At 50.8% G+C, this 24,361-nt stretch overlaps 1 protein-coding gene across 4 annotated transcripts; it reads left to right on the forward strand.

The window, feature by feature from the left end:
• Positions 1-361: 361 nt before the first annotated feature.
• Positions 362-2,924, forward strand: LOC123164812 (protein NRT1/ PTR FAMILY 8.3). 4 transcript variants are annotated; one of them, XM_044582403.1, is made up of 5 exons: positions 364-523; positions 636-735; positions 805-982; positions 1,283-1,836; positions 1,934-2,924. In XM_044582403.1, exons 2-5 carry the CDS (start codon positions 710-712, stop codon positions 2,739-2,741), a joined length of 1,566 nt encoding a protein of 521 aa, XP_044438338.1. In that variant the 5' UTR covers positions 364-523; positions 636-709; the 3' UTR covers positions 2,742-2,924. The 4 variants fall into 4 exon arrangements, with proteins under 4 accessions (XP_044438335.1, XP_044438338.1, XP_044438336.1 ...); XM_044582401.1 differs by having other exon boundaries at positions 365-523; positions 805-1,022; XM_044582402.1 differs by having other exon boundaries at positions 365-523; positions 636-705; positions 805-1,022.
• The last annotated feature ends 21,437 nt before the right edge of the window (positions 2,925-24,361 follow it).

Below are 24,361 nucleotides of genomic sequence, written 5' to 3' on the forward strand. Positions count from 1 at the left end.
TTGGAGTGATGATTTTTTTCACGACTTCCACAAATGCCATTTCATTATGAATTTACAAGCACTTAAAACGTTTATCATTGGTTTTCCACCAAACAAATTCAGAATTTTCATTTTGTTGAAATTTACTGTTCATCTTAGATCGCCGGGTGTGGAGCTTTTCAGATTTATTTACTTTTGACTGCTGCTCGGTTTATAAGCATCTTTGGACCTTATAACCTTGTTACGTTTTTATTTAATAATATGGCTGCATGCATTGATTAATGCAGAGGCCGGGGGTTTTTCTTTTCTTTTTTTAAATCTCGAACTCATTTTTGGTTTCTAGCGGCGTCGTAGATTGAATAAAAGAAACAAGAGCTCACTCATTGGCGCCTAGCTAGCTACAGTTCCGCGGAACTTTCGATTACAGTAATCTCCAACCACTCCACTGCCAAGTGCACAAACAAAAGTCGTACGGTCCCAAGCTCTGGCCATGGCCTCCGCCGGCGAGCACACGGTGCCCCTGCTCGACCGCCCACCCCCCGAGGTCTCGTCCCCCTCTCCTCTGCCCCCCTCGTGATAAACTCTTTTCTCTCCGATTCATTTTTGACCCATGGATGATGTCTGGCTCCTAATTTTGGTGGGGATCGCCGTCGCAGGCAGCGGAGGCATACACCACCGACGGGTCTCTTGATTTCGACGGGAACCCGGCGCTGAAGAATCGGACGGGTGGATGGCGCGCATGCCGCGCAGTCCTCGGTAATTTGTTTCTTGTTCCGATTGAGATTTCAACGGTAATTTGGTTCCGGCCGCATCTTGTGCGTGCAGGTGCCGACTTCTGCTACTGCCTGGCCTTCCACGGCATCTCCTACAACCTCGTCACCTACCTCACGGCCGTCCTGGGCCAGAGCAACGTCGTCGCCGCGAGGAGCGTCTCCAGCTGGAAGGGCACCTGCTACCTTACTCCCCTCGCCGGCGCCGTCGTCGCCGACTCCTACTGGGGAAGGTACCGCACCATGGTCGTCTCCTGCTCCGTCGGTGTCGCAGTAGGTTCCTTCCAACCACTCTACTACACAGCAATTAATAATCACTCTGTACCAGAGTCTGAATCTCCATGTCATGTCCCAGTGGAGCAATTCAGAATATCGTTCTGACTTCTGACATTGTAGAAATTTCATTTCATCCTGCCTGGAGCACTTCAATTAATCACCACTCTGCAGTCTACATCCTGCTCGGTCCTAATTGAGGAAATTCAGACTTGAATTCTGCAAGATTGTGAGAATTTGGCCTCTCTGTTTTTGGGCAGGGCATGCTCATGGCAGCACTTTCAGCGTACCTACCGCTGCTCGTCAAGAACGGCTCCTCGTTCACAGGCCTCACCTCGTCCAACATCGTGTCGGCTCAGGAGTTCATCTTGTTTCTGGGCCTCTACATGGTTGCCTTTGGGTTGGGCGGCCTCAGGCCGTGCCTGATGTCCTTCGGCGCCGATCAGTTCGACGACGGCGATCCATCGGAGCGCGTGACGAAGGGCTCCTTCTTCAACTGGTACGTCTTCAACATGTACTGCGCATCGCTGGTATCCAGCACCGGCATCGTGTGGGTGCAGGATCATTACGGCTGGGCGCTGGGGCTGACCATCCCGGCGGCCGTTCTCGCCGTCGGGCTTTCTTGCCTGGTCGTGGGATCGCGGGCGTGCAGGTTTCACCGACCCTGCGGCAGCGCACTCAGCAGAGTGTGCCAGGCCGTCGTCGCTGCCGTGAGAAATTTTGGCGTCGAGCCGCCGTCCGACAGCTCTCTTCTCTACGACCCGCGGGAAGAAGACCTCGCAGTTCAGAGGATCAAACACACCCCTGATCTCCGGTGAGTTACTACAATCCTCTGAGGTTTCCTTGTAGCTGCGTGCAGCTTGCTTTGTCAAATTCACCACTCAAGACGGATGTGCTGCTTGCTTGATCAGGTTCTTTGACAAGGCCGCCGTTGTCGTGCCTTCGGGCAAGGAGGTGGAGACGGCAGCCGCGTCGACACCGCACAGCCCGTGGAGACTCTGCATCGTGACGCAGGTCGAGGAGACCAAGATTCTCGTGCGGATGCTTCCGCTCTGGGCGACCGTCGTGTTCTTCTATGCCGTGTTAGCGCAGGTCTCGTCGACGTTCGTCGAGCAAGGCATGGCGATGGACGCCGCCGTCGGCTCCGTGCGCGTCCCGCCCGCGTCCATGTCCACCTTCGAAGTGTTCGCCATCATCACCTTAGTTCCGCTCTACGACCGGGCATTCGTTCCTGCGGCCAGGAGGCTCACCGGGAGGGAGAAGGGCATCTCGGGGCTTCAGAGGATCGGCGCCGGCCTCGCCATGCCCGTGCTCGCCATGGCCGCGGCGGCGCTTCTCGAGACGGCACGCCTCCGCGGGGCAAAGGCGTCGCCGCTGGCGCCGAATTCGACCAGCGTGCTGTGGCAGGCGCCCCAGTACGTGCTGATGGGCATGGGCCAGGTGCTCACTACCATCGGGCAGCTCGACTTCTTCTACAGCCAGGCGCCGACCGCGATGAAGACCGTGTGCACGGCGCTCGGGTTCCTCGCGATAGCGGTCGGCGATTATCTGAGCTCATTCCTACTGACCGTCGTTGAGTGGGCGACGTCGACGGGCGGCACGCCGGGGTGGATCCCCGACGACCTGAACGAGGGTCACCTGGATCGCTTCTTCTGGATGATGGCCGTACTGGGCTGCGTGAATCTGATGGCTTTTGTGTCCTGCATCGCCAGGAGGTGATGCGGTGGACGCGTGATGGTGGGACCCCCCGGCCAGTTGGCACGGGCCCACCAGTCAGGCCAGGCAGACAAGTGGAACACGGCTTTATAGCCAGTAGGCAGGGCATGTGATGTGTATGCTGTAATCTGAACCTCTCCCCAACTAATCTGTACCTCCTCCCTTGGCGAGAACCTTCTCCCCCAAGTCTCAATCTCGTCCCCTTCCCCTCCCGATCCAATCCAGCGAGGATGAGTTCGTGACAGTTGGTAATCAGAGCTCAGGTTTTGCCCACCAAAATTTTCGTTGCCCCTCACATCCTCTCGGTCCAGCCATAACATCCACCGCTGCGGGTGCGGTCTTGCTCCGGCGAGATCCGCTCGAAATCCCCAGCGGGGTTGGCCTGATTTGGAGCGAGGGCGACGACGCCGTCCAGCAAACCTTCCGCCCAGACTCGTCATATCATCACCGCCATGTCGGAATCCACGGGAGAGCTCAAAACCATGCTGCAGGCGCTCTTGAAGCGCTTCGATGAGACCCCGCTTGCGAGCGACAAGCAGCGCGAGGCCCAGATCGCGTTCAACACGCAAGTATCCACGGATCTGACGCACATCCGCAAGCAGCTGGACCTCACCCAAGCTGACATCGACGAGGTTCGGCAGCAGCAGCGCGAGCTCCCACCTTCGCCGCCCGCAGCCGAGTGCCACCGCCCGAACACCGCCGACCACCACGACGGCGACACCCAAGCCTCTGCGGTGACTTCGCTGGAGCACGACCGCGGCTCTCGTCCTCAAGGCCCAGCCGTCCGCCTCGCCAACAACGGCCCACCGCTGCTACCCACGCGGCACGCCTTGTCGTACGCGGGCGTGGGGCAGACGAACGCGTTCATGGCGGGCCGCGACGCGCACACCGGGCAGCGTGAGGAGTACACGGTCAAGCCGTCGAAGCACGACTTCCCGCACTTCGACGGCGACGCGCCCAGCCTCTGGATCGACCGCTGCATCACCTACTTCGACCTCTATCGCGTCCCTCCACACAGCTGGGTGACCACGGCGCCGCTCTACATCGACGGCCACGCCGCGCACTGGTACCAGGCGTACCGACAGACACATCGCTCGCCGTCGTGGCAGGAGTTTACTGCGGCAATCATCACCAAATTCGCGCCTGACGAATTCGAGATGGAGATGCATAAGTTGCTGCAACTGCGCCAAACCGGCACCGTCGCCGAGTACAGGACGGCGTTCGAGACCCACATGTACCATTTGCTCGCCCTCGATGCGTCGCTCAACACCAAGCTGTTCATCACCCAATTCTTGCTGGGCTTGTGCGACGAGTTACGGGCTGTGGTTTGCCTTCAGGAGACGTCAAGCATCACGCGTGCAGCGGTGTTGGCCCGGATCATCGAAGAAGAGGCCGGCACGCAACATGCTTGACCGCGGATCATTCCGGCTGGGCGACCACCTCCTCCACCACCGCCGCCACTGCCGCTTCCTCCTCGAGCCGTGGGGGCACCACGGCCAGGCGGCGCGGCCGGCCCCAACGACGACCTGGCGCGCGAGCGGCAACTCCGGGAGCACCGCCGCGCCAACGGACTCTGCTTCAAATGCGGCGATCGCTACTCCCGCGACCATCGATGCAAGCCGGTCACGCAGCTGCTCACGATTCAGGTGGGCGACTACGGAGAAGTGCTTAGCGACGACGTGGTGCATGCCCTGGACCTGCTCGACGCACCGGCTGATCAAGACCCTGAACCCGAGTGCTGCGTGCTCTCCACCCATGCGGTCGCCGGCACCGGGTCGCCGCGCACCATTCGTCTGCGCGCACTCGTCGGCAATCAAGTCATGCTGCTGCTGGTGGACTCAGGGAGCACGCACAACTTCATCTCCCAGGCGTTCGCCGAGCGCGTGCACGCCCCAACTGTTCTAGTGCCCGCGGTGGAGGTCCGTGTGGCCAACGGCGAACGCATGACCTGCAACAGCATGGTGCAAGGGCTGAACTGGTGGATTCAGGGCCACACCTTCACCACCGACATGCGTCAACTAGAGTTGGGCGCCTACGACGGCGTGCTCGGCATGGATTGGTTGGAGCAGTTCAGTCCCATGAGTTGCCACTGGCTCGACAAGACGCTGACCTTCAAGTACCACGGCGCCATGATCACCCTGCAAGGTGTTCGACCGAAGCAGCCCGAGCAAGTGGAGGAGATCGAGCCCGAGCAATTGCGCAAATGGCATGCCGGCAACGACATTTGGTACATGGCCGTGCTGGATTTGCCCCGCGCACTCGAGCCACCTGCAACCAAAATTCCACCAAGTGTTCAGAGCGTTCTGACGGACTTCGCCGACGTGTTCGCCGAACCAAAGGGCCTACCTCCTCACCGCCGCTACGATCACGCAATCACCCTGGTGGACGACGCGCGCCCCGCCAACTCGCGCCCGTACCGCTACTCGCCCCTGCAGAAAGACGAGATCGAACGCCAAGTCCGCGAGATGCTCGAGTCAGGTGTCATCGAGCACAGTATGAGCCCGTTTGCCGCGTCTGTGCTGCTCGTCAAGAAGAAGGACGACACCTGGCGCTTTTGCGTCGACTACCGCCGGCTGAACGACGCCACGGTCAAGAACAAATTTCCACTGCCCATCGTGGACGAGTTGCTCGACGAGCTGGCTGGAGCGGCCTTCTTCTCCAAGCTGGACCTCCGCGCTGGTTACCATCAGATACGCATGCGCGCGGGCGACGAGGAGAAGACGGCGTTCAAGACACACCATGGCCATTTCCACTTCAAGGTCATGCCGTTCGGGCTGACGAATGCACTGGCCACGTTCCAGTGCCTGATGAATGCAATCTTCGCCAAGTACGTGCATAAATTCGTGATCATATTTTTGGATGACATTTTGATCTTCAGTAAAACTCTGGAGGAGCACCTAGAGCATCTTCGCCTCGTCCTCGCTCTGCTCCGCGAGCACCAGCTGTACGCCAAGGAGTCCAAGTGCTCGTTTGCTCAAGACAACATCTCCTACCTCGGTCACATCATCTCCAAGGACGGCGTCGCCACGGACCCAGAGAAGACACAAGCTATGGTGGCATGGCCGACCCCTTCAACTGCCACCAAGCTCCGCGGTTTCCTCGGCCTCACCGGCTACTATCGCAAGTTCATCGAGCACTACGGCATCATCGCCAAGCCGCGCACGAGCTTGCTGACCAAGAAGGGCTTCGAGTGGACAGAGAAAGCGCAGGTGGCATTCGACCTCCTCAAGCGCGCCATGGTGACCGCACCGGTGCTCATGCTCCCAGATTTCGCACGACCGTTCGTGATCGAGACGGACGCATGCGACACCGGCGTGGGCGCGGTGCTAGCACAGGAAGGGCACCCAGTGGCGTTTCTCAGCAAGGCCCTAGGCGTGCGCAATCAGAGGCTGTCAGTGTACGAGAAGGAGTTCATCGCCGTTATGATGGCCGTCGAGAACTGGCACGCGTACTTGCAACGGGGCCCGTTCACCATCATCACGGATCACAAAAGCCTCTGCAACCTGCAAGATCAATAGCTCGCCACCGATCTGCAGCGCAAGGCCATGGCCAAGCTGGTGGGACTCCAATTCAAGTTCCGCTATCGTCGCGGCAGCGACAACGGCGCTGCGGATGCTCTCTCTCGCGTGGGTGCGTCTCTGAACCTGGACGCGCTCTCCATCTGCCACCCCGCATGGGTTCAAGAGGTGGCAAACTCCTATGCCACGGACGCCGATGCGCAGGATCGCCTGGCGCGGCTCGCGATCCACAGCCCCGACGACGACGGGTACGAGCTCTACAAGGGACTCATCCGCAAGCAGGAGCGCTTGTGGATCGGCAAGAACACGGCCTTGCGCACCAAGATCATCAGCGCTCTGCACGACAGCGCGGTCGGTGGCCACTCCGGCGCTACGGACACCTACCAGCGCATCAAGAAGCTTTTTGTGTGGGACGGCTTGAAGACCGACGTCACCGACTATGTGCGGCAGTGCCCAGTGTCTCAGCACGCCAAGCACGAGCTGTCCAAGCCAGCGAGCACGCTCGCACCCTTGCCCGTGCCGACCGCTCCCTGGCGTGACCTCACCATGGATTTCGTGGAAGGATTGCCGCCGTCGGAGGGCTTCGATTCTATCATGGTGGTCGTGGACCGGCTCACCAAATCAGCGCACTTCATTCCGCTTCGTCATCCCTTCAAAGCTCCTCAGGTGGCCAGGGTCTTTTGGGATCACGTCGTCAAGCTGCACGGCATTCCGAGCTCCATCGTCTCCGACCGCGATCGCGTCTTCACTAGCGCTCTCTGGCACGAGCTCTTTGCCAGTGCGGGCACCAAGCTGCTCTTCTCCACAGCGTACCACCCCCAGACGGATGGCCAGAGCGAACGCGTCAACTAGTGCATGGAAATGTACTTGCGTTGCGCTGTGCACGACGCGCCCCGACAATGGCGTCGCTGGCTGCCGACCGCCGAATTCTGGTACAACTCGTCATTTCACTCCTCGATCAAATGCTCCCCCTTCAAACCTCTGTACGGCATCGAGCCCAACCTGGGCGCCATGGCGCTCTGGGATGACAAGACGATGCCCATGATCGACGGCGAGCCGTGGGACTGGGGCGTGCACACGGCAAGGCTGCGCAATCACATTCTGCGTGCCCAACACAGATTCAAGAAGCAGGCCGATCAGCATCGCACGGAGCTCTCCTTCGAGGTGGGCGACAGTGTTCTCCTCAAGCTCCAACCTTATGCACAGTCATCGGTGGCGAACCGGCCCTGTGCGAAATTGGCGTACAAGTACTTCGGGCCATTTGTGGTGCTCGACAGGATTGGCAAGATGGCGTACAAGCTGGAGTTGCCGGCGGACAGCAGAATCCACCCAGTCTTTCATGTGTCCCAGCTCAAGCCGTTCACCCCGAACTACACCCCGGTCTTCTCCGAGCTACCGCGTCCACCAGACCTCGCTGCCATGACGACGAACCGGTGGAGATCCTGGAGCGGCGCATGGTCAAGCGCGGCAACAGTGCTCTGGTGCAGATCAAGGTGCGCTGGCGCAACGACGACACGGCGACGACGTGGGAAGACTACGACACCCTATGCCGCCGTTTCCCGCTAGCACCGGCGTGGGACGAACCATTTTCCGGCGACGCGGAGCAGCACACAGAACCTGAAGACAGCGCCCGTTCTGAAGGAGTGGGGAATGTCACACCTGCATCACCAGGAGGTGATGCGGTGGACGCGTGATGGTGGGACCCCCCGGCCAATTGGCACGGGCCCACCAGTCAGGCCAGGCGGACAAGTGGAGAACGGCTTTATAGCCAGCTGTAGGCCAGTAGGCAGGGCATGTGATGTGTATGCTGTAATCTGAACCTCTCCCCAACTAATCTGTACCTCCTCCCTTGGCGAGAACCTTCTCCCCCAAGTCTCGATCTCATCCCCTTCCCCTCCCGATCCAATCTAGCGAGGATGAGTTCGTGGCATTTTGTGAGCTGCGCCATGAGGTACAAGGAAAAGAATCCAAGAAGACCTGGTGTTTTTTCTGAGCAAGTGAGACCATGTTGACACCAATCTCAAAGCACCATCTTCTTGCTCGATTCGATACATTTTGCTGTTAATTTAGTTTTCTACGTGTTTCTGTACTTTCCCCTCCCGAGCCGACCACGCAGGCAGCTTCTGAGGCCCCAACCCTAGCTCCGAAACCCCTCCCTCCCTGAGATCCCCTGACCGCGGTCGCTGGCGACGCCCGGCTGTCAAAGGCGGCGGGCGTGGTCGGCAAGCCCTGACAGGCCTCCCTCGCTCGGGAGTTGGGCGTCATGCGGGGCGGCGCGGGTGAGCTTCTCCGGTGCGGTGGTGCATAGCAGGGTGAGCAGTGGTGCGGCGGAGCGCGGTCGGGAGCCCGCAGATGAGGTGCAGGCGGCTAGTGCGGTTCAGGAGGCGCATGCGTGGGAGATGGCGGATGCGACGCGGCGCGACCATGAAGGCGGCGGCGCTCGGCCAGGTGAGCGGCAATGCCTGCCTGGTGCGGCGGCTGGGTCCTCCTGCGGTGGCTCAGGAGGTGAGCGGTGGTGGCCTCCTGGTGGTGTCGGTGCTGCTCTTAGGGCATGGCCAATGCATAGCCCCAGGGTGATGCCTCGCATGCCATGTACTCTACAGGATCGGATGACATGAAAACTAGGGTTGGAACAGGAAGCGGGATCCTCTGCAGGAGGCGGTGGTTGGAGAGAGAAAAGTGTGGTCCGGTGTATAAAGTTGAAAAAGTTGAAGTAAAGAGTAGTGATGCATGTGTAGTGAGAGTCATTTTCTATTATTTGATGAGGTCCACTAGTAGTAGCTTGCATTGGGGAGAAAAAAATCAATATAGATGCCTCAAACTACTTTTTGTCATGGGGCATCTGTATCCATATGCCACCATTGTACATGCCCGAGGCAGATGCGCAATCTGGATCTGGACCTAGGGTTCAGGGTTGACTTAGGACCTTTTGCTACCATGCTGGGGCTCAAGGTTGCGGCAGCTGCATTGTCGCATGTGAGGAGTTGGAGCTTTGGTTGCTGCAAGCGGTGCGGTGGCCTATAGTGAAGGTTGCTCTGGAGCTATGGGTCCTTGGCTGTGCGGGAGGAGGAAGTTGGGTTGCGTGCCTTTAGCTGTGCGGGTTGTCGCTGTTCAACCACATTATGATCTCAATGGCAAGGTGTTGCGGCTGCGGCAGAGTGCCTCTACATGGATAGTAGCCCTAATCCGGTGGGAAGGGATGGAGATGTGCGACATTACGGATGAAATTCCTGCCCGTCTTCAGTCGGTGCTGGCGACGGTGCCTACGGGTGTCGTTCCCCTTCTTGGAGGTGTCGTGGAGGTGTGTCAGCATCACCCCTCTCTCTCGCTTTGGGTTGTTGTCTCCGGACGAAAGCCTTGGTTCGTTTTCGGATCGACGATGGCGGCGTCTCGGTGTCATTACTCTGTTGGGAGCATCACGTGAGGAGACACGGCTTGGAGGTTCTGTGTTACGGTTCTTCGGTGCTTTCTACTGGTCCAGGTGGATCATCATCGGCGCAATGTACGTCGCTGCCTGGGAATCAAAGGCGATGTCTTTTCAGGACCAATCAAGTCCCGCCACCCTTTCACCATCTCCTATTAGGCATTCAAGGGTGGTTGGTGCACCAGCATGGGAGGTCCGATTGCGGTTGTTGCTCTTCGAGGTGACCGGTGCTGGTCGAGACGTGGCTTTTTTTGCTGAGGGGAGGTTACTTGTGTTGCATTGTAAGGTTTGTGGTGAATAATCTTCTAATTGGCCCAGGTGTGTCCTACACTTGCGGTTCGTAGCGAGAGGTAGTCTCTTATACTCTTGAAATAAAATACATTTTGCAGTTCTAAATCTGGTCAAAGTCCTTGGGCCTTAAAAAACAATTTTGGTGTGGCTAGGTCTCAGTCGACTGAGATTTAACCAAGTCTCAGTTAGATGGCATAATATGTAAGAAATAAAGAAAACTGAAAAGAAAAAAATGAACAGATCTCAATGTAAGATTTCACGAATATAAGCATCAATTGAGACATAACCAAGTCTCAGTCTTTGAAAGCTCCGCAAGGCCAATTTTGCATACTTGCTCAGGTTGCCCCCCTTTCGTCAAGTGCCCCGTCGGATTCAGAGGGTTGTTGGCCTACCAAGCAAGCACTTGCCCGCTGCTCCTGCCGCGCGAAGCACTTTTTCTTATTCTAGCAGACGGAATTCCTTTGGTCTAATTTAGGACTTTTAATCTACTTTATTTTACTTAATTTTGTCTATGCCCAGGGGCTAGGGACAAAGCAGTCCTTTCCTTTTCCTGATGATAGAGAAGCCGTATTGAAGCTACGGTTTCATGTATGGTTTTGAAATAGTGAGTCAACTGAGATTTAGCAAGACTGTTTTTTAAACCAAATACAAATACATAAGGGTTGCATGTGATTATAATAGAAGAAGAGTAACAAGATTTTTCCATTTGGAAAAAGAGTAACGAGGTTCTTAAGTTACAACACAACTTAGAACCCAACACGGTACACAGTCACAACCATTTGAACGACCCTAATCAAAAGGGAGCTGGAGGCATTTGGCTCCATCATTAAACCACATATGGGCATCCCATTTTATTTGATGTAACATTCGATCCAGTGAGGAGAATTTGTCTTCGAAGACTTGATGGAGTCAAATCCAGCAGATCTCGAGTATGGGGTCCTGAGCTGGTAGTCTTGGCACGATGGTAATAGAGGCATGGGATTTTATTCAGGTTCGGGCTCTCTCGAAGAGATAACACCCTATGTCATGTTTTGATTGTATTGATTCAGGGGGTGCAAAGTACAGGTTGATCTACCAGGAGATCATGTGTGAAGGTGTTGGCCTCCATGGTCTACACCCCTCGGTTTACATAGACACCCGGGGGGCGTACCTAGGGTTGCACATAGGTCGGTTACATCTAAGGGTAATCCTACCAAAAGCGCCTCTTAAGTCTTGGAGTGTCCGCCAATGGGAGTACTTTCAAATAGAATCAGTTTGGGTAGTTTATCCTAGAAAAATGCATCAAGCACCAGAACCCACAAGAAGATAGTCCACATCCTCCCGCGAAGAACCGCAAACAACAATCCTCGTTATGGGGGAAGTTTCGTCCATCGAGGCAATCAGCGGTCCAGAGCCTTTTTCGGGTTGGTAACTGTCGGTTCTATATACGGCGTATCTCGTAGTAGGGGTCCTAAGCTAGGTATCTTGGAGCGATGGGTAACAGGAGACGAGGGACACGGTGTTTACCCAGGTTCGGGCCCTCTCTAAGAGGTAAAACCCTACTCCTGCTTGATTATATTCGATGTGGGTATTGTTGGGGAACGTAGTAATTTCAAAAAAAATCCTACGTACACACAGGATCATGGTGATGCATAGCAACGACAGGGGAGAGTGTGTCCACGTGCCCTCGTAGACCGAAAGCGGAAGCGTTAGCACAACGCGGTTGATGTAGTCGTACGTCTTCACGATCCGACCGATCAAGTACCGAACGCACGACACGTCCGAGTTCTGCACACGTTCAACTCGATGACGTCCCTCGAACTCCAATCCAGCCGAGCTTTGAGGGAGAGTTCCGTCAGCACAACGGTGTGGTGACGATGATGATGTTGCTACCGACGCAGGGCTTCGCCTAAGCACTACTACCATATTATCGAGGTGGACTACGGTGGAGAGGGGCACCGCACACGGCTAAAAGATCCAAGAGATCAATTATTGTGTCTATGGGGTGCCCCTCTCCTCCGTATATAAAGGGGGGGGGGAGGAGAGGGCCGGCCAAGGGGAGGAGGCGCGCCCAAGGGGGAGTCCTACTCCCACCGGGAGTAGGACTCCTCCTTTTCCTATTTGGAGAGGGAGAGGGAAGGAAGAGGAAGGAGGGAGGAAGGAAACGGGGGGTGCCCCCCTCCCAATTCGGATTGGGCTTGGGGGGGGCCCTCCCTTGCTCCTTTCCCCTCCTTTCCACTTAAGCCCATTAAGGCCCATATACCTCCCGGGGGGTTCCGATAACCTCCCGGGGGGTTCCGATAACCTCCCGGTGCTCCGGTATTATCCCGATCTCACCCGAAACCATTCCGGTATCCAAATATAGTCGTCCAATATCTCGATCTTTACGTCTAGACCATTCCGAGACTCCTCGTCATGTCCATGATCACATCCGGAACTCCGAACTACCTTCGGTACATCAAAACACATAAACTCATAATATAACCGTCATCGAACTTTAAGCGTGCGGACCCTACGGGTTCGAGAACTATGTAGACATGACCGAGACACGTCTCTGGTCAATAACCAATAGCGGAACCTGGATGCTCATATTGGCTCCCACATATTCTACGAAGATCTTTATCGGTCAAACCGCATAACAACATACATTGTTCCCTTTGTCATCGGTATGTTACTTGCCCGAGATTCGATCGTCGGTATCTCAATACCTAGTTCAATCTCGTTACCGGCAAGTCTCTTTACTCGTTCCGTAATACATCATCCCGCAACTAACTCATTAGTCACATTGCTTGCAAGGCTTATAGTGATGTGCATTACCAAGAGGGCCCAGAGATACCTCTCCGACAATCGGAGTGACAAATCCTAATCTTGAAATACGCCAACCCAACAAGTACCTTTGGATACACCTGTAGAGCACCTTTATGATCACCCAGTTATGTTGTGACGTTTGGTTGCACACAAAGTGTTCCTCCGGTAAATGGGAGTTGCATAATCTCATAGTCATAGGAACATGTATAAGTCATGAAGAAAGCAATAGCAGAATACTAAACGATCAAGTGCTAAGCTAACGGAATGGGTCAAGTCAATCACATCATTCTCCTAATGATGTGATCCCGTTAATCAAATGACAACTCATTTCCATGGCTAGGAAACATAACTATCTTTGATTAACGAGCTAGTCAAGTAGAGGCATACTAGTAACACTCTGTTTGTCTATGTATTCACACAAGTATTATGTTTCCGGTTAATACAATTCTAGCATGAATAATAAACATTTATCATGATATAAGGAAATAAATAATAACTTTATTATTGCCTCTAGGGCATATTTCCTTTAGTCTCCCACTTGCACTAGAGTCAATAATCTAGATTACACAGTAATGATTCTAACACCCATGGAGCCTTGGTGCTGATCATGTTTTGCTCGTTGAAGAGGCTTCGTCAACGGATCTGCAACATTTAGATCCGTATGTATCTTGCAAATTTCTATGTCTCCCACCTGGACTTGATCCCGGATGGAGTTGAAGCGTCTCTTGATGTGCTTGGTTCTCTTGTGAAATCTGGATTCCTTTGCCAAGGCAATTGCACCAGTATTGTCACAAAAGATTTTCATTGGACCCGATGCACTAGGTATGACACCTAGATCGGATATGAACTCCTTCATCCAGACTCCTTCATTTGCTGCTTCCGAATCAGCTATGTACTCCGCTTCACACGTAGATCCCGCCAAAACGCTTTGTTTAGAACTGCGCCAACTGACAGCTCCACCATTCAATGTAAATACGTATCCGGTTTGCGATTTAGAATCGTCCGGATCAGTGTCAAAGCTTGCATCGACGTAACCTTTTACGACTAGCTCTTTGTCACCTGCATAAACGAGAAACATATCCTTAGTCCTTTTCAGGTATTTCAGGATGTTCTTGACCGTTGTCAAGTGATCCACTCCTGGATTACTTTGGTACCTCCCTCCTAAACTTATAGCAAGACACACATCAGGTCTGGTACACAGCATTGCATACATGATAGAACCTATGGCTGAAGCATAGGGAATGACTTTCATTTTCTCTCTATCTTCAGCAGTGGTCGGGCATTGAGTCTGACTCAACTTCACACCTTGTAACACAGGCAAGAACCCTTTCTTTGCTTGATCCATTTTGAACTTCTTCAAAACTTTGTCAAGGTATGTGCTTTGTGAAAGTCCAATTAAGCGTCTTGATCTATCTCTATAGAACTTGATGCCCAATATATAAGCAGCTTCACCGAGGTCCTTCATTGAAAAACTCTTATTCAAATATCCTTTTATGCTATCCAGAAATTCTATATCATTTCCAATCAACAATATGTCATCCACATATAATATTAGAAATGCTACAGAGCTCCCACTCACTTTCTTGTAAATACAGGCTTCACCGCAAGTCTGTATAAAACCATATGCTTTGATCACACTATCAAAGCATGTATTCCAACTCTGAGATGCTTGCACTAGTCCATAGATGGATCGCTGGAGCTTGCACACTTTGTTACCTTCCTTTGGATCGATAAAACCTTCCGGTTGCATCATATACAACTCTTCTTCCAGAAATCCATTCAGGAATGCAGTTTTGACATCCATTTGCCAAATTTCATGATCATAAAATGCAGCAATTGCTAACATGATTTGGACAGACTTAAGCATCGCTACGGGTGAGAAAGTCTCATCATAGTCAATCCCTTGAACTTGTCGAAAAACTTTTGCAACAAGTCCAGCTTTGTAGCCAGTAACATTACCGTCAGCGTCAGTCTTCTTCTTGAAGATCCATTTATTCTCAATGGCTTGCCGATCATTGGGCAAGTCAACCAAGGTCCACACTTTGTTCTCATACATGGATCCCATCTCAGATTTCATGGCTTCAAGCCATTTCGCGGAATCTGGGCTCATCATCGCTTCTTCATAGTTCGTAGGTTCATCATGGTCTAGCCACATAACCTCCAGACCAGGCTTACCGTACCACTCTGGTGTGGATCTCACTCTGGTTGACCTACGAGGTTCTGTAGTAACTTGATCTGAAGCTTCATGATCAATATCATTAACTTCCTCACTAATTAGTGTAGGTGTCACAGGAACCGGTTTCTGTGATGAACTACTTTCCAAGAAGGGAGCAGGTACAGTTACCTCATCAAGTTCTACTTTCCTCCCACTCACTTCTTTCGAGAGAAACTCCTTTTCTAGAAAGGATCCAAATTTAGCAACAAAAGTCTTACCTTCATATCTGTGATAGAAGGTGTACCAAACAGTTTCCTTTGGGAATCCTATGAAGACACATTTCTCCGATTTGGGTTCGAGCTTATCAGGTTGAAGCTTTTTCACATAAGCATCGCAGCCCCAAACTTTAAGAAACGACAACTTTGGTTTCTTGCCAAACCACAGTTCATAAGGCGTCGTCTCAACGGATTTTGATGGTGCCCTATTTAACGTCAATGCAGCCGTCTCTAAAGCATAACCCCAAAATGATAGCGGTAAATCAGTAAGAGACATCATAGATCGCACCATATCTAGTAAAGTACGATTACGACGTTCGGACACACCATTACGCTGTGGTGTTTCGGGTGGCGTGAGTTGCGAAACTATTCTGCATTGTTTCAAATGTAGACCAAACTCGTAACTCAAATATTCTCCTCCACGATCAGATCGTAGAAACTTTATTTTCTTGTTATGATGATTTTCCACTTCACTCTGAAATTCTTTGAACTTTTCAAATGTTTCAGACTTATGTTTCATTAAGTAGATATACCCATATCTTTTTAAATCATCTGTGAAGGTGAGAAAATAACGATACCCACTGCGAGCCTCAACATTCATCGGACCACATACATCTGTACGTATGATTTCCAACAAATCTGTTACTCGCTCCATAGTTCCGGAGAATGGCGTTTTAGTCATCTTGCCCATGAGGCACGGCTCGCAAGTACCAAGTGATTCATAATCAAGTGGTTCCAAAAGTCCATCAGTATGGAGTTTCTTCATGCGCTTTACACCAATATGACCTAAATGGCAGTGCCACAAATAAGTTGCACTATCATTATCAACTCTGCATTTTTTGGCTTCAATATTATGAATATGTGTATCACTACTATCGAGATTCAATAAAAATAGACCACTCTTCACGGGTGCATGACCATAAAAGATATTACTCATATAAATAGAACAACCATTATTCTCTGATTTAAATGAATAACTGTCTCGCATCAAACAAGATCCAGATATAATGTTCATGCTCAATGCTGGCACCAAATAACAATTATTCAGGTCTAAAACTAATCCCGAAGGTAGATGTAGAGGTAGCGTGCTGACCGCGATCACATCGACTTTGGAACCATTTCCCACGCGCATCGTCACCTCGTCCTTAGCCAATCTTCGCTTAATCCGTAGTCCCTGTTTTGAGTTTCAAATATTAGGAACAAAACTAGTATCAAATACCCAGGTGCTACTACGAGCATTAGTAAGGTACACATCAATAACATGTATATCACATATACCTTTGTTCACCTTGCCATCCTTCTTATCCGCCAAATACTTGGGGCAGTTCCGCTTCCAGTGACCAGTCTGTTTGTAGTAGAAGCACTCAGTCTCAGGCTTAGGTCCAGACTTGGGTTTCTTCTCCTGAGCAGCAACTTGCTTGCTGTTCTTCTTGAAGTTCCCCTTCTTCTTCCCTTTGCCCTTTTTCTTGAAACTGGTGGTCTTGTTGACCATCAACACTTGATGCTCCTTTTTGATTTCTACCTCCGCAGCCTTTAGCTTTGCGACGAGCTCGGGAATCGTCTTATCCATCCCTTGCATGTTATAGTTCATCACGAAGCTCTTGTAGCTTGGTGGCAGTGATTGAAGAATTCTGTCAATGACGCTATCATCCGGAAGATTAACTCCCAGTTGAATCAAGTGATTGTTATACCCAGACATTCTGAGTATATGCTCACTGACAGAACTATTCTCCTCCATCTTGCAGCTGTAGAACTTATTGGAGACTTCATATCTCTCAATCCGGGCATTTGCTTGAAATATTAACTTCAACTCCTGGAACATCTCATATGCTCCATGACGTTCAAAACGTCGTTGAAGTCCCGGTTCTAAGCCGTAAAGCATGTCACACTGAACTATCGAGTAGTCATCAGCTTTGCTCTGCCAGACGTTCATAACATCTGGTGTTGCTCCTGCAGCAGGTCTGGCACCTAGCGGTGCTTCCAGGACGTAATTCTTCTGTGCAGCAATGAGGATAATCCTCAATTTACGGACCCAGTCCGTGTAATTACTACCATCATCTTTCAACTTTGCTTTCTCAAGGAACGCATTAAAATTCAACGGAACAACAACACGGGCCATCTATCTACAATCAACATAGACAAGCAAAATACTATCAGGTACTAAGTTCATGATAAATTTAAGTTCAATTAATCATATTACTTAAGAACTCCCACTTAGATAGACATCCCTCTAATCATCTAAGTGATCACGTGATCCAAATCAACTAAACCATGTCCGATCATCACGTGAGATGGAGTAGTTTCAATGGTGAACATCACTATGTTGATCATATCTACTATATGATTCATGCTCGACCTTTCGGTCTCAGTGTTCCGAGGCCGTATCTGCATATGCTAGGCTCGTCAAGTTTAACCTGAGTATTCCGCGTGTGCAACTGTTTTGCACCCGTTGTATTTGAACGTAGAGCCTATCACACCCGATCATCACGTGGTGTCTCAGCACGACGAACTTTCGCAACGGTGCATACTCAGGGAGAACACTTTTATCTTGAAATTTAGTGAGAGATCATCTTATAATGCTACCGTCAATCAAAGCAAGATAAGATGCATAAAAGATAAACATCACATGCAATCAATATAAGTGATATGATATGGCCATCATCATCTTGTGGTTGTGATCTCCATCTCCGAAGCACCGTCATGATCACCACCGTCACCGGCGCGACACCTTGATCTCCATCGTAGCATCGTTGTCGTCTCGCCAACTTATGCTTCTACGACTATCGCTACCGCTTAGTGATAAAGTAAAGTATTACAAGGCGATTGCATTGCATACAATAAAGCGACAACCATATGGCTCCTGCCAGTTGCCGATAACTCGGTTATAAAACATGATCATCTCATACAATAAAATTTAGCATCATGCCTTGACCATATCACATCACAACATGGCCTGCAAAAACAAGTTAGACGTCCTCTACTTTGTTGTTGCAAGTTTTACGTGGCTGCTATGGGCTGAGCAAGAACCGTTCTTACCTACGCATCAAAACCACAATGATAGTTCGTCAAGTTAGTGCTGTTTTAACCTTCTCAAGGACCGGACGTAGCCACACTCGGTTCAACTAAAGTTGGAGAAACTGACACCCGCCAGCCACCTGTGTGCAAAGCACGTCGGTAGGACCAATCTCGCGTAAGCGTACGCGTAATGTCGGTCTGGGCCGCTTCATCCAACAATACCGCCGAACCAAAGTATGACATGCTGGTAAGCAGTATGACTTGTATTGCCCACAACTCACTTGTGTTCTACTCGTGCATATAACATCTACGCATAAAACCTGGCTCTGATACCACTGTTGGGGAACGTAGTAATTTCAAAAAAAAATCCTACGCACACACAGGATCATGGTGATGCATAGCAACGAGAGGGGAGAGTGTGTCCACGTACCCTCGTAGACCGAAAGCGGAAGCGTTAGCACAACGCGGTTGATGTAGTCGTACGTCTTCACGATCCGACCAATCCAAGTACCGAACGTACGGCACCTCCGAGTTCAGCACACGTTCAGCTCGATGACGTCCCTCGAACTCTGATCCAGCCGAGCTTTGAGGGAGAGTTCCGTCAGCACGACCGTGTGGTGACGATGATGATGTTCTACCGACGCAGGGCTTCTCCTAAGCACCGCTACGATATGACCGAGGTGGATTATGGTGGAGGGGGGCACCGCACACGGCTAAGAGATCCAAGGGATCAATTGTTTTTGTCTCTAGGGGGTGCCTCCCTCCCCGTATATAAAGGAGTGGAGGAGGGGGCCGGCCACCCTTGGCGCGCCCCATGAGGAGTCCTACTCCCACCGGGAGTTGGACTCCCCCCTTCCATGTTGGAGTAGGAGAGGAGAGGGAAGGAGAGACAGGGGGAAAGGAAAGGGGGGGGGCGCCCCCCCTCCTTGTCCAATTCGGACTTGGGGGGGAGGGGCGCATGGCTGCCCCTTGGCCGCCTCTCTTGTTCCACCATTTGGGCCCATGAGGCCCAATAACCTCCGGGGGAGGGGTCCCGGTAACCCCCCCGGTACTCCGGTATATATCCGATAACCCCCGGAACCATTCCGGTGTCCGAATATAGTCGTCCAATACATCAATCTTGATGTCTCGACCATTTTGAGACTCCTCATCATGTCTGTGATCACATCCGGAACTCCGAACTACCTTCAGTACATCAAAACACATAAACTCATAATATAACCGTCATCGAACTTTAAGCGTGCGGACCCTACGGGTTCGAGAACTATGTAGACATGACCGAGACACGTCTCCGGTCAATAACCAATAGCGGAACCTGGATGCTCATATTGGCTCCCACATATTTTAGGAAGATCTTTATCGGTCAAACCGCATAACAGCATACGTTGTTCCCTTTGTCATCGGTATGTTACTTTCCCGAGATTCGATCGTCGGTATCTCAATACCTAGTTCAATCTCGTTACCGGCAAGTCTCTTTACTCGTTCCGTAATACATCATCCCGCAACTAACTCATTAGTTGCAATGCTTGCAAGGCTTATAGTGATGTGCATTACCGAGTGGGCCCAGAGATACCTCTCCGACAATCGGAGTGACAAATCCTAATCTTGAAATACGCCAACCCAACAAGTACCGTCGGAGACACCTGTAGAGCACCTTTATAATCACCCAGTTACGGTGTGACGTTTGGTAGCACACAAAGTGTTCCTCCGGTAAACGTGAGTTGCATAATCTCATAGTCATAGGAACATGTATAAGTCATGAAGAAAGCAATGGCAACATACTAAACGATCAAGTGCTAAGCTAACGGAATGGGTCAAGTGTAACACCCACGATGCGGTTATGCCTCTAAGTCGTGCCTCGACACGTGGGAGATATAGCCGCATCGTGGGCGTTACAAGTTGGTAATCAGAGCCATCCCCGACTTAGGAGCCCCCTGCTTGATCGAATCGCTGGCGTTGTTGAGTCTAGAACAAAAATGTTTTGAGTCTTAGGATTATATATATCGGAGAGTAGGATTCTTTTACTCCTCAGTCCCTTCGTCGCTCTGGTGAGGTCTCCTGACGTAGAAGTTTTGACTGTTCTCTCCTCAAATTTCACTAAGAAAAATTTTTTGGATCACGCGGGTATCTTGGAATCGTTCTGATCGATTTGTGACGAGAACATTGTTCTTGGTGCCTCCTGTCATTTAGGGGTTGTGGCAGTGTCCCGGGGAGTTGAGCTCCGAGGTGTTGTCGTCACAATTTTATCGTTGCAGTTCTGGAATACCTGAGTTTCGCCGACATCGAAATCTCTTTTATGCAGTTGTTGGTGAGATCACCTCGACGCCACCCAGTACTGGGGCGGGAGTTCGGGAGTATTGCCATAACTTGTATAACGGATGTTTTTCGAAGGTTGAGGTAAACGATTTCCGAAGGTTTCTTGGTTATGTGTTGACGGATGGATACAGCTGGATCTAGGGATTGTTAGTTTGGGTGATATATATTTGTGTCCCCTGTATCCCCTACACCAGATTGCATAACCAGAAAGTTTCGGGAGTTCATAAGTGGGAATTCAAGTAGCCTTAGGATATCTTTCTGACAGACGCATGATATGAGATTGGGGTTCGACGTCTAGTGGTCCGCCTGTATACGGTTGATTTTACAGTGGTCTCGTTGTGTCTTAAAGAGTCCATGGCTTTGCCGACTCGGGGACGCTTCGTATGTCATGTGCACAGCCTTGTACATGATGGTGCTGTACGATTGAGCCCGTGTGGGCCCCACCACGAAAACTTCGGACGAAATTTCTATCATATGTTTGTTCCGGCTTATTCTGCAAGCCAATACTTGGTTTTATTTTGTATTGTGCCATTCGAGTTTCTTCGAATTCTTTTATTCGTTCCATATCTTTTCAAGTGGCTTCTCAACTTATGGAAGTGTGATTATTTACTACGGAATTCATTCGTTCATCTTCGTGCGAATGCTTATTGTGAAGACTACATGTTGCAATTTCTGTCCGTTGATTCTACTTATCTTTTGTCTATCGAGATGCTAACGGATGTCACCCTCTTCAGGATGGCTCCGCCAACGCGTCAGAATCCGGATCGCAATGAAGGGAGTCAAGCGAACCCTCCGCCACCACCTCCACCTCCGGAGGCATGGCAAGCAATCATGGCAGCCACCAACGCCAATGCTCAGATGATTCTGCAACTCTTGCAAGAACGTACTCAAGGGCAAGGCAATCAAGGTCAAGGCAGCAATCAGTTTCACTTTGCCACTCTCAACCAGTTTCTCGCAAATCAGCCCAAGTCTTTCAGCTACTGTGCCGAGGCCACGGATGCCGATGATTGGCTCGTGGACATCAACAAGCATTTTGAATGTAGCAATGTCAGGCCTGAGGACTTTGTCAAGTTCGCTTCTTTCCAGCTCAAGGACCAAGCTGCTGATTGGTTTCAGCAATACAAAGATTCCAGAGGAGGTCGTGTGATCACTTGGACTGACTTCTGTCGGGACTTCAAAGCGCACCACATTCCACAAAGTGTTGTTGAGAGCAAGCGTGAGGAGTTCCGCAATCTCAAGCAAGGAAACATGTCTGTGTATCAATACAACATTCAGTTTCAGAAACTTGCTCGCTTCGCTAAACAAGACGTTCCTGATGAGAAGAGCATGATCTATCACTTCCGAGGTGGCCTTAAAGAGGATCTGCAGTTAGCTCTCGTTCTTGTTGAGCCTACTTACTTTGATCAATTCTACAATATGGCACTGAAGCAAGAGGCTGCTCAGCTCAAGTGTGAGGCTTCTAAGAAGAGAGTCAGGGACGCAGTTCAGTCTTCTTCTTCCTCACTTGTGACAGCTAAGCAACAGAAGTTCTGGTTGCCTCCTCCTCCTCCGTTTCGTCAGCCTTACCAGCAGAAGAACAAAGGTGGCCATGGTTCTTCAAACTCTTCCAACTCTGGCTATCAGAACAAGTCTCAGAATCAAGCTCCAAAGTCCAATGCTCCTTATCACCGTCCACTCTCAGAGGTGACTTGCAACAAATGTCAGCAGAAAGGTCACTATGCTAACAAGTGCTTCAACCAGAGGCGTCTTCCTCCTCCTCCTCCTGTCAGATCTTCCAGCAATGCAGTGGTCAAGCATAACCCAAAGTTTGCAAAGGTGAACATGATGAATGCAGCTCAAGCGGAGGAATCTACTGATGTGATAATGGGTAATCTTCCTGTTAACGATATTCCTGCAAAAGTTCTTTTTGATACTGGTGCATCTCTTTCTTTCATATCAAGACCTTTTGCATCCAAGCATGAATTGCATTTCCAAGGATTGCCTAGGCCGTTAGCAGTTGTCTCTCCAGGCAAATGCATGAATGCAAGTTCCATGGTTCCGAATGTTACCATCAAGATGGGCGATTATGCATTTCAGTCTTCTCCAATTGTTCTTGGTGACTCGGATATTGACCTTATTCTCGGGATGGACTGGCTTTCTAAGCACAAGGCTCCACTTGATTGTGCTGCCAGAGAAATTCAATTGACACACTCGTCTGAGGATGTGATTGTTTTTGCCGCTCGTGATGAAACCATTCGGTTTTTCTCTCTCAATGAGAAGGGCGAATTGGATGCCATCTCTCAAATTCCAGTCGTTTGCGAGTATCAAGATGTCTTTCCAGAAGAGCTTCCGGGTATGCCTCCGCACCGGCCAGTTGAGTTCGTTATCGAACTAGAGCCTGGTACTGTACCCGTTTGCAAGCGTCCATACAAGCTTGGACCAAACGAGCTGAAGGAATTGAAGAAGCAGCTCGATGAACAAGAACGTCTGGGTTTGATCAGACCGAGTTCTTCTCCATGGGGTTGTGGTGTTCTTTTTGTCAAGAAGAAGGATGGCACGGACCGACTTTGTGTCGACTACCGTCCATTGAACAAGAAGACAATCAAGAACAAGTACCCACTTCCCAACATCAATGAGCTATTTGAGCAACTCAAGGGCGCTAAAGTATTCTCGAAGCTTGACCTTCGTATGGGTTATCATCAGATTCGCATTCGTGAAGAAGATATTCCCAAGACAGCATTCAGAACAAGCTTTGGTTCTTATGAATATACTGTCGTGTCTTTCGGCCTTGTCAATGCTCCTCCGGTGTTCTCTCGGATGATGAATTTCATCTTCAACCCCTATACCAATGAATTCGTTCTGGTGTATCTCGATGATATCTTGGTCTTCTCCAAGAATAAGCAGGATCATGCCAAACATTTGCGATTGGTGCTCGACAAGCTCAGAGAGTATCAATTCTATGCGAAGTTCTCCAAATGTGAGTTTTGGCTCGATGAAGTTCTTTTCCTTGGTCACATCATCTCTGCCAAAGGCATCGCTGTTAACCCCGAGAAGGTGTCCGCAGTTCTGGATTGGGAACCTCCTCAAAATGTCAAGCAGCTCCGCAGTTTTCTGGGTCTTGCAAGCTATTGCCGAAGATTCGTTGAGAATTTCTCCAAGATTGCAAAGCCTCTTTCCAACCTCCTACAGAAGCATGTGAAGTATGTCTGGTCTCCTGAGTGTGAAGTCGCTTTCAACACTCTCAAACAGAAACTAGTCACAGCTCCTGTCTTGACTCCTCCTGATGAATCCAAGCCGTATGAAGTTTTCTGTGATGCTTCTCTCCAAGGTCTCGGTGCTGTGTTAATGCAAGAGAAGAAAGTTGTGGCTTATACCTCTCGGCAGTTGAAGCCCAACGAGAAGAACTACCCCACTCACGATCTTGAGTTGGCGGCAGTTGTCCATGCATTGATTACGTGGAGACATCTCTTGTTGGGAAGACAAGTGGACATTTTCACCGATCACAAGAGTCTCAAGTATATTTTCACTCAGCCCAACCTCAACCTCAGGCAGACTCGATGGGTCGAAATGATTCAAGAGTACAATCCGAGTATGGAATATACTCCAGGCAAAGCAAATGTCATTGCAGATGCTTTAAGCAGGAAAGCTTATTGCAACAGCTTAATTCTCTAGCCTTTCCAGCCGGATCTTTGTGAAGCTTTCCGCAAGCTGAATCTCCAAGTTGTTCCTCAAGGCTTTCTTGCCAACCTCATTGTATCTCCTACTTTGGAAGATCAAATTCGTGAGGCACAACTCCTTGATGCCATGGTGAAGAAGGTGAAACGTGGTATCGACAAGGGTCTTTCCAAATACAAGTGCTATCA

This window comes from Triticum aestivum, chromosome 7D (assembly GCF_018294505.1).
Source record: "Triticum aestivum cultivar Chinese Spring chromosome 7D, IWGSC CS RefSeq v2.1, whole genome shotgun sequence".
In the NCBI taxonomy this organism is placed as follows: domain Eukaryota; kingdom Viridiplantae; phylum Streptophyta; class Magnoliopsida; order Poales; family Poaceae; genus Triticum; species Triticum aestivum.

Excerpts from the sequence above, each read along its gene's own strand:
- LOC123164812 (XM_044582400.1), top strand. The coding sequence starts at position 470 with ATGGCCTCCGCCGGCGAGCACACGGTGCCCCTGCTCGACCGCCCACCC. Across the intron at positions 1,023-1,282 it reads CCTGCTCCGTCGGTGTCGCA|GGCATGCTCATGGCAGCACT; the intron begins GTAGGTTCCTTC and ends GTTTTTGGGCAG. Across the intron at positions 1,837-1,933 it reads AAACACACCCCTGATCTCCG|GTTCTTTGACAAGGCCGCCG; the intron begins GTGAGTTACTAC and ends TTGCTTGATCAG.